Source organism: Gossypium arboreum, chromosome 5, assembly GCF_025698485.1.
Source record: "Gossypium arboreum isolate Shixiya-1 chromosome 5, ASM2569848v2, whole genome shotgun sequence".
NCBI classification, from domain to species: domain Eukaryota; kingdom Viridiplantae; phylum Streptophyta; class Magnoliopsida; order Malvales; family Malvaceae; genus Gossypium; species Gossypium arboreum.
In genome coordinates, this window is record NC_069074.1 from 20,571,867 (window position 1) to 20,586,466 (window position 14,600).

The following is a 14,600-nucleotide window of genomic DNA, read 5'->3' on the forward strand; positions in this document are numbered from 1 at the left end:
GCAATAAATTGATACCAGCAAAAAATATATCAAACCAATAGGTCTTTTATGTAAGGAGTCGAGAAGAAGATAATTTATATTTTTTTACTTTGTGCTATCAATCTTGGCATCAAACTCTTTTATTTTTCTCTCAGCAGTGTCGGCACCTTACAAGAGGAAGATAATTCCTTAGTAAGACATACAAATCAAAATACAAAAAAGTCACTAACTTAATATGTATGAATATGGATCAAATCAAATAATTCTGGAATTTGATTTTAAAGTCCATATTGGGCCTTTAAATTTAATCTTTCAAGGCTCATAATATATTAATATTGGATTATTATTAAAGTTATATAATTAAAAACTGTAACTTTGTTAATATAAAGTATAACCTTATAACTTAAGGGGCGACTTATAAGAAATATAATTTAGTCAAGAGGATGAATATTATACGATGTAGACACCAAATTTACAATACATGATAAATTATATATAAAATTCAAAATTTTAAAAATTTCAAAGGAGGGCGACTGCCCCCACACCTCCCTTGGAGCCATCCCTAATCATGATTATGCACATAGCAAAAAACATGTATGGCTTACTGGTGCAAATGAAGTTGACAGCAAAACCTTTTCAAGAGCTATTCTTGCTAAGGTATACAGGGCGGTTAGGACTTGGACAGGTTGACCGAGTTGAGTGGTTAAGGAGATGGAGCCAATCAGGAAAATCAATGATGTGACGGACATTCTGGGGCAGAAGGGTTTGGGTGCTGTGTGACTATGAAGAAGTTGAGCGAGAGGAAAGAAATGACGAGTTGTTTTGGGAGGGCGAAAGCGGACAGAAGCTTCGGAGAATGACAGCAAATAAACAAATAAAGCTAATTATAAGCTAGCTTTAGTCAAGAAAGTTGAAAAGAAAATGCTACATCAATGATTAATTAATAGATTTACTAAATTTACTCAATTATCTTAATTAAAATGACTAAATTGATAAAAAAATTAAATGATTAAAATAAAAATAATGTTATTTTAAGATAATTTTTATATAATTTACCCTCTTTTTTACCAATAAATGATTAAAAGAAGTAATTATAGACATCTTACTGAATTTGAATCCTAAAGCTGTAATTGTTGATATTTAAATTATATTTTATATTTACCATTAAATTTGAACATTAAAAAGTATTTTATTAAATACAAAAATCAAACTTTATACCACTATATATATATTGATATCCACCGCCGTATTTCACCATTACCTAAATTATTTAATTTTAAGTTACTGATATTTTAATAATATAAAACAAAAATTGCGGCTATAAAGTAACTACTACAAAATAGATGCATTAATGTTGAAGCGATAGTTAAAAGAGGAAAAAGAAAATTGAATTTCATTATTAATTATTAATTATATTACATTTTGATACATTTATTATTGTAAAATATTATATTTTTGAAGCACTTACAATTTTAATCATGTACAACGCATTCTAATTAATCAAATAAAATGTGAAGATGTAAATATGAAAACGAACTATTTATCGCTTGATTATATTAGTTTTCACATTTGCTAAAAAGTTTCAACTTTTAAGAAGATTTAACAAAGCTTTGCAAATAGGATAACAAATCTGATCGTCTTCTAATCCAAAGTCCAAGGGGTTCAGGTCAGCTCATAATTATTTAGCTTCAAGAAGAATGGAAGAGTATGGAGCCACATTATAGGTGCTGCCAATTCCAGGGACTCCTTCACCCACAAAATCATCCGGCGACGCAAGATTGGTGTCCACCTGCAGTTTCAATATCCATTCCTAATCTCAGTTCAAGCTATCAACAACACAACACCCTTTCTATATTAACAATCAAAGCATGCTTATTCCCAAACAGGCTTTGTAGCTTTTATAATATGGAAAATTGCAGTTAATAATGCTAATAAAATCTTCATTTCCTGTGAAAGTGCATTGGTGGAATCATAGATCACTAAAAAGTGCCAAGTGAACAGAATCAGGTAGTTTGAGACTAACCACACGGAACCAACGCCTCTTTGGTGGTGCCGGGGGTATAGAAACTTTAACGAAAAAGTCATGAGCATTGAATGCCAGATAGATTTCTCCACCACCTTTGTCATGAAGCCTGCAAGAAAAGAAATCAGTCATGCACACACATAAAGGCACATCGGAGCCCACAAGAATATTTACGGTCATGGGATAGATAAAGCGCATGATAAAGCAAACAAAATTGTTGTTTCTGAACAACATAATCAGTCGATGAAGCCAAATGTGGATATACAAGGAACGTGGTGAGTAATGCCAACACATTACTTAAATCACAGATGACTAGGAAATATCAACAACCTATTAAGAGACATGTAAATTTCTTACGTAAATGCGAGGAATTTGCTGTCTGGGTTGTCCCAGTTATCCTCATGCCAAGTCACATCACTCTGCACACATAAAGCACCTATTGAACTTCAGAGGATGTCAAAGCACAACGTAGTTTCACCAAGACAAGTGTAAAGAAAAGTACTCTGTCGAGAAAATTCTCATGGGAAAATACTCGATGCTTTTGCCGATAGTGTATCACCTCAGAGAAAAACCTGAAGTGGTCACTCTTCCTTGCATTCAACTGTTTCAACATAAATAAAACCATCAAGCACGTACTATATAGATCAAAGTTATTTAAAAATGACAAATTTTAACCTGTTGCCACCGGAAATTATTAAGAGCAGTATCATGCCCGTAACTGTTGTTATTCCCGTATCGTGTATGCCCATATTCATCTCCCATTAGCATCATAGGAACTCCCTAATAATGATGCACTCAATGATTATAGTTTCTACAAGTTCAATCGCAGTATAAAGCAAATAATAGAAATCTAAGAGCAAAAATCAACAGAGCTTATAGATACACAAAATAGACAGTGTTTAAACAGATGGTTGGGGGTATCAAAGGGGACGGTTCCAGGACCTCTCGGGACCTCTCACTCCATGAAGCATATGACGTGCAAAATTAGTGTCTAATGTCTCTACCTGTGATACCATCAATGCCAAATGGAAGTTTTTCATTTGCCGGAAACGCAGGGCAATAATATCAACATTGTCAGTTTCTCCTATCAAAGAAATACAGGAAAAAGGAGTTCAGATGGAACAAATTTTAATAAAATGATACAATTGAACATATTCACTTAACTGGAGACTCAAACCATGCAAAGAAATGAAAGGAAACAAGCTAAAGCCACTAAGATAGTCCAAAAGTATCATTATGCATGTTTAGAGAAAGAATAAAAAACAATTTCGAAGGGGGAAAAAAACATTTTTTTACATACCTTCAAACCCGCAATTCCAACTAAAGTTGTCATTGCTTCCATCATTTCCACCTTCTCCATTGGCTTCATTGTGCTGTCAAAACAAGCAGTAAGTGCAAATACTTCAAACCCCCCAAAAAAAAAGGAAACACACACACACACAAAGGAATCACTTTAATGGATGCACTGGACATCATATACCTTAAAATTGTATGAAACAAGATCACGGAGGGTGAAGCCATCATGTGCAATGACAAAATTAACACTATGGTATGGCTTGCGTTTATTTTTCTGTAGAATGAGCCAAAAATATGTTTTACAACCATTAAAATGGAAGAAGTTAAAGGTGAGTGTATCAAGTCAAATTTACAACTAAGAGCACGGAAAATACTCCCAAAATAACTACAAATACCAAATATGATCAATTACAATATAACACATAAATTATAACAAAAAGCAATTTAATAACATCTTAAACAATTAAATGCTTCAAGTGCCTTCTTTTTGTCCCACATTAATGTCTAGGAATGATACGCAGACCAAAACCAAACCATGCAACAACAGCTTCATAATTTGAAAATTTGGACTGAAAATGTGGCTGGGATTCTGTTTAGCATTTCTAAATTTTCATCTATACTCTCCAAGCTTAGTAGTTAATAATATTTAAACACGAGAATTGGGGCATAAAAAGCGCAAATGCTAGTTAGACAGCTATGATTTTCCTTGATTTTAGCATTTAGAGTGCTAATTTACAAGTACTAATATCACTGAACAAATAACACTTACACGGTAGAGGTCAGCAGATCCGGAGACACGAGTTGCAAATGCTCCTTTCATACCAGGATCGCCCTAAATTAAGGAAAGTTCATAATTAGATACCAAACAGAGATCGTCATATCATAAATAAGAAAGGATAATTTGAACCCATCAGGGCCTGAAAAGATAATTTCAGCATCATGTAAAATAATAGTTTAGAGTATCAAAAATTGAACTCAATACATTCCTACTTGTTTAATAAAGTACAAAACTGGAAAACCCAACATACAATCTCAAGCAGTTGATAAAAGTTAAATACTACATATATTCTTATATAATGCTTATGTTAAAATTTCTTTGATGATGAACTGGGGATTCTGAAGCAACAAGCACTTCCAGTGCAGCGTAGCCAAGGAGAAACTCCAAGTGCTAAGAAGCAAGACAATCTAGCAAGTGCCTCACTCCAACCATCACCACCACCACCAGACCTCAACCCCCAAGGCGAGGTACCTTTATTCAGAGGCAAATGGAGCAAAAAACCTAACTCAGTTAAGTTTGCTCATCTTTTCTTAAAGTTTACTATTTCAATTGTTACATTCAACCGACAAAAAAGACAAAAATTATGTATCTTTAAAATGAAAAGGTTGAATGGTCTATGCATAACCTCTTATCAAAGATGGAACAGCAGGAGCCTACAGTGCCATTTAATAGCATTTGGAATTTGTCGAATACTAGGTACTTGAGGAGAGTTAATGCTTAAAGTTTAATAGAGTGATCTATGTTTCCTTAGTTCATTCTTTGCTTCACAGTTCATACATGTGAATCCTTGGTTTGCACCTTGCACCTCAGGATTATGCTCATCCCTGCACCTTTAGCGTGCCTCAGACTGCACTGGTCTTTCAATGTCATTAAAATAAACTTAATACGGCTAGAATCCTTTTATGCATAGCCAACCAGTCAATCCATTGGATAAGAGTAAAAGATCCCTTTCAATCACAACCTATGGGTCAATGTTCTCTTAGTTTCCCATTGACTCTGTGTTCACTCTGAAGTTAAACCCGAATCAATGTGAATTACTTGTATGTTCATGTAACAAAATATTTGTTCCATATGGTGCTACCTTTATAAATCTTCTTAGATCATCACGGTACTTCCCATTCCACTCAGCCCACCTGCAAAGAAGAATTTGAAAGTCATAGAGGAAAGGTGCACTGTGATCTTAGAAGTGAAATTTTCCAGGAAGAAAAAAAGAACTATTTGAAGTAGAAAGCTAGAGGTGGAAACCTATGATTAATCACACAATCATGCAACTAGGAGATAATAAGTGCAGACTCCAGAAAAGAAAACCAAGAACTACAGGCAAGCCATAAAAATCTTTTTATATCCAAAGAAAACCAAGTGATGCTATCCTCGCTGACATATACAATGGCAAAAAATAAAGAAATCTTACATAGAAAAGTAAGGAAAATGCCAAAATTGCATGTATCTTTCTCAAAGTTCAAAAATCAAAAGAAAACACTCCTCCCTCGAGGTTTCTATAACTAGATTTACTGCAAACTAGGGAGGTTAGTAACAATGACTGCACTTACAAGTTAAAAGTATTATTTGACAATGAAATAGTGAAGAAGTAATTTCAGCTAGAGCTGGTCTTACGTGCTCTAAATGCTCTAGCTCCTTAAACAAACAGAATGAAGATCAAATGTTTTTTTTAAGCAAACTACCTGTCCCAGTTAGGAAAACTGCCAACAAGATAGAGCCCTCCACAATCCCAAGGTTCAGCAATAATTTTGCACCTTGATAAGGTAGCATCTTTTGCAATAGCCTGGTTCATAAAGAATGAGTCGACAACTCACAAAAGGAAACAGCAACTTGAGAGTTCCCCCTTCAACCCCAACAAAAAGAAAAAAATGGAAAAGGCAAAATTATTAAGAATAAAAAAATTGAGAGCAAAAACTTTAGCAATGCTTTCATTATAATCTTTTAGAATAGGAGAATAAACCTAACAAAAAATATCCTCAGTAGATCTGGCTGTTAAACCATAATAGTATTTTGCCCTGTTATCGTACCATGTTAGATCAAAAGGGACTTTAAACCACTGTACTTTGAATAATGCAGATATGCTGCGTGTAGCAATTTATAGTGAAAAGGCATTTAAGCCACCTACCCTGATAAGTGGAGGAGCACCAAGAGGAGAACCATCTGTGCCTCGACAAAGTACACTAGCAAGGTCAAACCGAAATCCATCTATGTGATATTCAACAACCCTACATTTGGTAATAGCAAAGAATAGGAAACATGTCAGCCAATAAAAAATTGTTGGTTTCACCATATATTAGGTTTTTTTGGTGTCCAGTAAGAAACTCTTGAAAGACTGAATCTTGTTGGTTCAAAGATAATACACACGCATAAAAGGTAAGAAAAATAAAATGTTGAACATTATTGATCATTCCCCAGGTGTAATTAAGTATGTTGACTGACTTAAATACAGATTATCCAACTGATCAAAAGTGTATCACAATTCAGTTAAGCCAATTCTGTTTTTCCTTCTTGAGTTGAAAATTATCCAACTGCAGAACTAAGTGTGTATGCTAAAGCCCATTTAAACTCTCTTAGAGTTAGTAGTAATTCCCGTCAAAAGGAAAACCACAACAGCACTACATCTCAAATTATTTGTACATGAAACAATAATAAAACAGGACTAACAATTTAACGAACAACTCAGCACACACATAAAAAAAAAAAAGGGAAAGAAGGAATGAAAGAAAACAATTCAGGACAGGATGTTAAAACCAAAAAAAAAAAAAAAAGAGTTTGAATTGCTTTAACTAAAAAGAAAATATCTATGCTATTAGCAGAAAAAGGCGTGAGTTCCTATAGGATTTGTATCCATACCAGTTTCTTAAGCTGTCAAGTATGAGCTCCATGACAACAGGATGATTGCAGTTGAATGTATTCCCTGAATAACACCAAGTTTGCATCTCAAAAATCTTTATATTAGATAGAGGAAATTATAAATCTTCGTAAAAAAATAATATAGATCCCAAATTCAGCCTGTTTTGCACTCTGTGAAATAATTGTTTTAGACGAATTCTTAACTGCCCAGGAATTGATTCATGAGATTTTAAACACCAGAAAAAGAAGCTAGATGTAAAACTAATGCCTGAGCTAAACCACTATATTTATGAAAGATGAATAAAATGATCCAAATGTTGAAATATTTTACATCTTCATCACAGAGAAGACAATATCAAAAGACATGCCTCGGGTCATACTCTGCACCAAACTTATGCAAACAGCAAGATCTTGACTTCAGTAGCATCACAATAACAGATCAGAAACAGAAACATAAGATGAAAGTTGAAGAAAGATGCTAAATTCTTAATCAGACAAAATGATGGTAGTTTCTTTCTAAATTCGAGTGTCTTAAGATGGGAATTATCTTTATAATTATCAAAGCAGGCAGAGATCATATCAATAGCTATGTAGACCTGGAAAGAGAAGATATAAGATTCTGAGAAGTAAGTCAGCAAACAAAACAATCTCAAAAGCAGTCTTGATATTCTAACAAGAGACTAGCAATGAGTTACTTTTACACATCTGCAAGGGAATAGCCTTTTTAGGGAAGAAATTTGTGAGTCAATTGTTCTACATCTAGAAAAAGAATAATGGAACAGATTCAACAGGAAAACCGCGAAAAAAGCCAAGTAGGAAACTCGGATTACCACAGCCAGAGAAGTTTAGCAGTTGACCTTCGTTGTTTAAGTCCACCATGTAATAAACCTGCAAATGAATTAGTAGGATACAACACGTGTGAGGGATATATGTTGCATCAATGAGGAACATGATTTCTAATGCTGAAATGCCTTACTACAGTTATGGGGGAAAAGAGAAAAAAGAAAAACCACCTTGTTATCTATGCCACGAAATGAAGTGGTATAAGGATGCTTATCATCAGCTTCATTAGTGTGATTATAAACAACATCCAAAATCACCTGCATGGAAATAAAAAGTCAAGAAACACAACAATAAGCATATTTCATACTTGCAATGGAACAACAAGAAGGAAATTATCACCAATTGTACATTATGTAGTCTACTAACCATAGTGATAAAAGACAGTTACCTCAATTCCAGCCCCATGCAAGGCTTTAACCATTTCTTTGAACTCCCGAGAAGCACTGACAGCTCCTCCACCACCACTACCATAACGACTCATAGGAGCAAAGAAATTTATCGTCGAGTAACCCCATGTATTGATCTTAAATTAAAAAATAAAACAAACAGGATTCTCAGTGTTATTAAAATTTCACTGCAATTAACATATACAAATTATTTAATTTATTTTTAAATAGGGACACTGTAACAGAGCAGGTGTGACAAAAGAGCACACTATAAGACCTTGGTCCCAGAAAATTAATCCAGATAATCACAAACTGTTGTAACATGTTATTAATGGGTTTGGCATTTCATTAAGTAGTTGGAATCCTATGAACACTATCCACAAGGTGGGATCAACTACTTCAAACTATAAATAGAACCTAAACTTTCAAGTTCAGTGCAAAATATATACCAACTTATAAATTGATTACAAACTGAGCAACGGTGAAAAGAGCAGGGAAGTTAGTAACATTAAATACGTTTTGAGACCCAAAAAAAGTGTGCGTGCTTATTGAATATTCTAGTTACCATGTGATCTCTGGGATTGGGGCGCCTTTGAAACTCGAACTCGTCAAACTCAAAGACAGGAAGCAACTCCACTGCATTGATTCCAAGTTCTAGAAGGTGTGGGATCTTTAAAGAAAATTCAACAAAAAAACTGTCAGATAAATATTTGAAAAGAGTCCAATCATTTCTCTACAGACACAAATATGTAATCAACTCTCTGGAATAAGACTTCCATGCAGAATGAAAGAAGTTACTCTAACAAAATTTCCTTTAGCATGCTGATTGTCATATGGAGCACATGGCAGTTCTCTAGAGATAACAACATAATACTATGACTTCATTCTCCCCAACCATTCTCATGCTTCTTAGTGCATATATTATCTTGCTAAGATTAATAGGGACAACTTAATTAGTTTGCATAAAAAAGTTGCTCTTCATTCAAGGAAGAGAAGAACTGATGTTACAAGCATTGCAAATCCATCCTTTCAGGATGCCCTAACCCTAATGCCCATGTCTTAAACCAAAACCTGTGTTTGTGTCAATGATAAGTATCTAAGTCATATGTTCAACTGTCGGTTATCAGTCTCAGAGTTAAGATTGAATTCCACACATCACCATGGCTTAATTATGTTAAAATGGAAACTGAAAGCACTATTAAATCTTGTAACTAATGCATTATCCAAATAGCAATTTCTCAAAACGTGATAGAGCATAATGCAATAAATCAATACCTTCTCTATCAGACCAGCATAAGTGCCCCGTATATCTTGATCCAAGCAACTAGATTCGTCAGCTGTAAATGCACGAACATTCATTTCATATACGACAAGATCTCTCTGCAATCAAGTGGAAAGTGTCATAAAAATTGAGCTGCAGAAATATTCACAGATAAGATGAACCACAAAATGACTTTGATTCTAAACAAAAAAATAGAACTTGAGGAGAACTTAATATGTGGCATAAGTAGCATGGGATCCATGTACAAGATATAAGAGATAAATTTAATTCAGATATGCATCAAACAAAAGTTGCAAAACGTGAGAAAGAAAGAAACAACAAACAAACGAGTGACTGATCTACCCAATAGGAGAATTGGCTGTGGGCCACAAAAACAAACTTTCTTGCCCATACCTCGGGGATATTTGGGAGCTTGTAGTCTTCTCCCCAGTCAAAAGGCAAACTATCAAAATCGTATGTTCCAAGAAATTTTGATAATTTATGCTTTGCATCTCCAAAATTTCGACGACCTTCTACTAGCTTTGCATAAGGATCTATAAGAATATTGTTGCTGTCAAACCGATGCCCTTTGTCCCAATCTTTGGGACCATCAATGCGATAACCATAGAGGACATTGCTCCGAGGCAAATCCTACACATCCAGAAATCAGACTACATCATGGCAAGAAAATTAAAGAGTTGCTTCCACTGTTCAAGTATGCATATTAAAGACAATGAAATAAGAGAAGTTGATTCTAATTCAGAGACAAAGAAATTATTTCAAGAATCTTGTTAGAAATACTACCTCAATGCATATGTGCCAAATATCTCCAGTTTTGTTGAGATTAGGGTCCAAAGAAAATTCGATCATTCCACCAGCCAGCATGTCAAGTTCTCCCCTGATATACATTACCACAACAATGAATTACTCATCATCAACAATATTGACAAACACTACAAATATAAAGGAAGAGCAAACTTTTATACACATTTCCTGGAAGTATGCCAGAAAAGTTGTGTGAACAAACAAATATCTGAACATATTTTTTCGTGTATCTTTCCTATTTAGGAGAACAAAAAAAGCCAGTCATGAGAAATCAATTTTACATGTATGATAAAATAGAATAAAATGACATGAAGTCCACGCAAGAGGATAATAAGTTTACATAAGCTCACAAAGTAATTTAATTAAAAACAGACAAAATGAAAACAATGAATCAGGTTAACTTATCCCAGAAGAATAAGTACACAGATAATATAATGTATAAAGCGAAAAGAGGCAGTATTGTCACCTCTGGGGAAGTGATAAGCAAAGTGTAACTGCAGTCGCATGCTGTGAAAAAATGGCAAAATTGATCCCATTATCAACTTCTGATGCACCTAATGGAAATGCCTGACCTGGAAAAATTTTAAAGGATGGTGTGGCTTCTGCCATTTCAGAGGCCTCTTCCTGAAATTGCAGAGAGTGAATAAATAATGGTTTAGATCAATAAATAGTGTTAGTATACATACATTGCTTCTTAGTCAGGACCAGTATCATATTTGCAAAACAAGCAAACTTAGAAAAAAAATGCAAAAGAAGTGAGCATAATAAAAGACAGTACTAATAATAGCAGGGCTTTTTTTTTTTGGCTAAGCTACTAATAAAAAGCAGTTGCATGGAGCAAGTAAGGATTTTTGCAATTTACTATCAAGATGACATGTGGCCACACATCATGCACTATCCATGCAAGTTTACATCTTAAACGTGAGTAAGAGAAACAGAAGAGTAAGGTCAACTTCATTTACCTCCCTAGTCCCTTATAAGTCCCACATTTCAATATTGCAGAACAAACTTAATGAAAGAGAAACAAATTCAGGAGATTAAGATACCTCAAGTACACGTTCTCTTGCCTGACGCCCGTAGACGTTTGCTGTCCTATGCTTGACACGGCTCCTTGCCTTGCAATATGCCCAAACACTCAATCACATTGCCCCTCTTTTTTTATTCAAATTGGAAATTTCTATGACATCATTATAAGCATAGACATGCCTTACTTGAAAGTCGTTGCCCGCTGCTGCTACTGAATGCAATTTTACTCCACTTCAATCTAAAGTATCACTATCATAGGTCAATAAATTACCCAAACTAACTGCTTAAAAAACGCAAAAACAAGACATCCCATTTCAATATACACCATTTTCACTAGCTACCCTTAATAATTTACCGAAATAATAATATGAAATTCTCCCAATTGAGACCCGATCGAAACTTTTTCACCTTTTTTTTAATTACAAGAGCTTAACAGTATATAAAAATTGAACCCATCCATATTAACTTTTTCCTGTTTAACCCCAAGACCTGAGAAATAATATATATCAGAAAACACCAACGTATGCATTTAAAAAAAGGAGCATACCCCATTTGAAAATGAGAAGAAGCTCGGAAGGAAGAAAGGGTTGCATTTGCGGAAGCGAAGGAAGGAAACTTGGTACCATTTGATTTGGATATAAAAGATGAGTGTAGCATCTTTGCTTTCCTATATTTCTATCCTTATCTTATTCTTCTCTTTTCCTTTGGGTAACGAAAAGACCAAACATGGAATGGATGAGATACTTGATCCTAACCCCAGACCAGAAGTTCAATAAGGATTCCAATATTAAAAAAAAAAAAAAAAGGAGGGAGGGAGAGAGAGAGAGAAATAGCGAAGCAGAAAAGAAACAGCTCGGAGTGAGTGAGCCTTCCTTATTCCTCTGTGTTAAGCAGCAGCAATAATAATCTATGGGGATTGGATAGGGGAGAGACGAGAGATCAGTGAAGACTGATTAAGGTTTGGAGAGAGTACTGAATATGGAAGCGGGGTAGTCTAGTCTGCCACGTGAACGGAAGCGCGAGTATTCCATGGAAACTTTCATGCGACAGTTACACGTGTGCTTTTTATTTTTATTTCTTTTTGCTAATGCAAGCTTGCTTAGAATATCATTCATTCATTCATTGAAATCATGAAATCCTTGGATCTAGCTATCTTTATCTTTCAAAATATCTCTCCTTAAGCACCCTGACATGATTTTTTTGGTGAGGTTAAGGTCTTGTCAGCCGAAGCATGTAGATTGATCGATGGACCCATACCCAACTCATAGGCCCAATATTCACAATTTGCCTCTTATTCTTCATTTTTGAAGTAAAATCTCATGCTAAACTGCGACCCACAATCATAAAACAGAAATTACTTTATTTAGCCATCATTGTTTTTAATTTTATCATAGAGCTCCATGTGGTAGAAGCTAATATAGAAATTGTAGTTTCAAAAGCATTAATTACGAATTGAGTTTTCAAGGCAAAAAACTGGTACCAAGGCATGTATTTGTTAAATTTTTTGACACTTGGATGGTAATTGTTCCATTTTTTTTATTAATGATTTATTATCCCGGTTGCTTGGTTGACAAGCATTGAGATTATGGTTCTCCGTAACTGCTACAACACCCTAGCAAGCTGCTCGAACTTCCCAGCATGGCTTAATTTATATACAAATAAATATATTTACCAAGCCTACATTATGGCCCTTGGACTATATGAATACTTTGTTGTGTTGCAGTTTCCCAAGTAAAGGAACTATCCCTCAAATGGGCCTAGTTGCAAATCCCTTTCACGTCATGTTTCACGACACCTTCGTTGCGTCAAAGTTGATTCACTTTGGCCGGTGGCACGTTGCTAATCTTCATAATTTTGAATCTTTGACTTAATATTTACAAAAGGAAACTAATATAATAAACAGTGGTGCAAAAGCTGGGAACAGGAAACTGATTTATTCGTTGTTTGATTGAGGGGAAAAAGAAGAAAATAAAAAAAGGTGAACTAATATGCTCCTTTACATGCGATGAGTCGGAGCAGATAAAGTTGATTGGCTAGTGGCCCCCCTCAGGCCTGATTGGTGGTTCTAGCTTTGACTCTTGGCTTTCCTTTCTGGGACCGAAGTTTACTCTGCTTCTTTCCAGGGTTTCATAAACTCCAATCCATATGGTTTGCTTGTCTTTGTTTGCTTCCTTGCCTATTACATTAGCCATCCCTAACTCTAAAATGGCAGTGGCGTGAGTGAGTCAGTTTTCTCAACTCGCATTCCTTTCAATGACCGTACTCATTACTGTTGAAACTTGTGCTGATTTATCTTTGTTTTTGCTGTTGATGTTAACTATTAATACCCAATAATGCAGGTCGTCATGTTTCGTGATGTGAATGGCCATCATAATCATAGCATAGGTTACCATGAATTTATCAATTAAACCCCATGAAAATGATATACTTTATGTAATTGATGGCTCACTTGCCAAAATACGACAGTTGTTTCCACCAAGAAAACGGGTGCAAGAATTGTGATACTCTATTGTTGTTTTCATTTTGATTATATATGCACTTAGGATAGCCATAGTACATAACCGGGGGATGGTACAAATACACCTTTAACCCCAGTTGAGCAAAATCCGAGCTTCATTGTCCCTTTCTTGAAATGCACATTGCTGATAAGCCAACACCCAGCAAAGTGAAAAAGAAATCTGGAATATGGAAAAATACAGGGAGGAAACTTTTCCAGTTGTAAGGCACAGATCTTTTGAGTAAAACAATGTCGTTTTTTCTTTTCATTTTTTTTAATTCGAAACTTTGAAAAACATACACCCGAAAAAGTGTGAACTCTGCCATGTTCACAACACTTTTTTTCTTTTTCTTTTTTTCAATAGTTCACAAACACTTTTTGAAGCAATTATGCACACCCTTTTGTAATATACTTAAGCAAATATATGTCTCAATCCATAAAAACATCAATCTATATATTATATATATCATATGATTAGATTAAAGCGCAGGAAGTCAAGAAAGATTCTCTAGGTCACTTCTTCCCTCACCTATCCTTTTGGACATGTCTAAGAATTAAGAAATAAAGCATAAAGCAAAAGCTGCTTTCCCTCTCCCCTATAGGGTTTGTGAAAGTCATTAATTGTCCTGAAAACCTAAACCCCACTTCTTTCTTCTTTACCTTGCCCATGTAAAAGGGCAGTATGGCACTACTCAATTAAGGCTCTAGCCCTACCTACCAGAGAATCCCCCATTTTTTCAAATCCTTATCTTTATTTACCCATTTAATTACGACTTTGTTCATATGTTTATCTTTATTGTAGGGATTAGTGTCTTTGTGCCTTACACGAAACT

General features: G+C 34.8%; 1 protein-coding gene across 3 annotated transcripts; it reads right to left on the bottom strand.

Annotated features, from left to right (window-relative positions):
• Window positions 1-1,409: 1,409 nt before the first annotated feature.
• LOC108474159 (isoamylase 3, chloroplastic) lies at window positions 1,410-12,462 on the bottom strand. Of its 3 annotated transcripts, none has more exons than XM_053028439.1 (24): window positions 11,818-12,462; window positions 11,451-11,508; window positions 11,291-11,359; window positions 10,711-10,868; window positions 10,224-10,317; window positions 9,834-10,070; window positions 9,434-9,538; window positions 8,724-8,828; window positions 8,161-8,295; window positions 7,943-8,029; window positions 7,760-7,817; window positions 6,930-6,993; window positions 6,202-6,301; window positions 5,759-5,859; window positions 5,158-5,209; window positions 4,068-4,130; window positions 3,483-3,572; window positions 3,303-3,375; window positions 3,007-3,086; window positions 2,678-2,782; window positions 2,505-2,603; window positions 2,360-2,421; window positions 2,003-2,111; window positions 1,410-1,768 (listed from the first exon to the last, which is right to left on the bottom strand). In XM_053028439.1, exons 1-24 carry the CDS (start codon window positions 11,925-11,927, stop codon window positions 1,658-1,660), a joined length of 2,325 nt encoding a protein of 774 aa, XP_052884399.1. In that variant the 5' UTR covers window positions 11,928-12,462; the 3' UTR covers window positions 1,410-1,657. The 3 variants fall into 3 exon arrangements, with proteins under 3 accessions (XP_052884399.1, XP_052884401.1, XP_052884400.1); XM_053028441.1 differs by having other exon boundaries at window positions 11,456-11,508; window positions 11,818-11,901; XM_053028440.1 differs by lacking the exon at window positions 3,483-3,572 and having other exon boundaries at window positions 11,818-12,461.
• Between the last annotated feature and the right edge of the window lie 2,138 nt (window positions 12,463-14,600).

Bases quoted from the DNA above. Each gene is read 5' to 3' on its own strand.
- LOC108474159 (XM_053028439.1), bottom strand. From the start codon at position 11,927: ATGCTACACTCATCTTTTATATCCAAATCAAATGGTACCAAGTTTCCT. The intron at 5,860-6,201 runs GTAGGTGGCTTA...TTTATGAACCAG, and splicing joins GTGCTCCTCCACTTATCAGG to GCTATTGCAAAAGATGCTAC. The intron at 4,131-5,157 runs GTAGCACCATAT...TCCTTAATTTAG, and splicing joins ATCTAAGAAGATTTATAAAG to GGCGATCCTGGTATGAAAGG.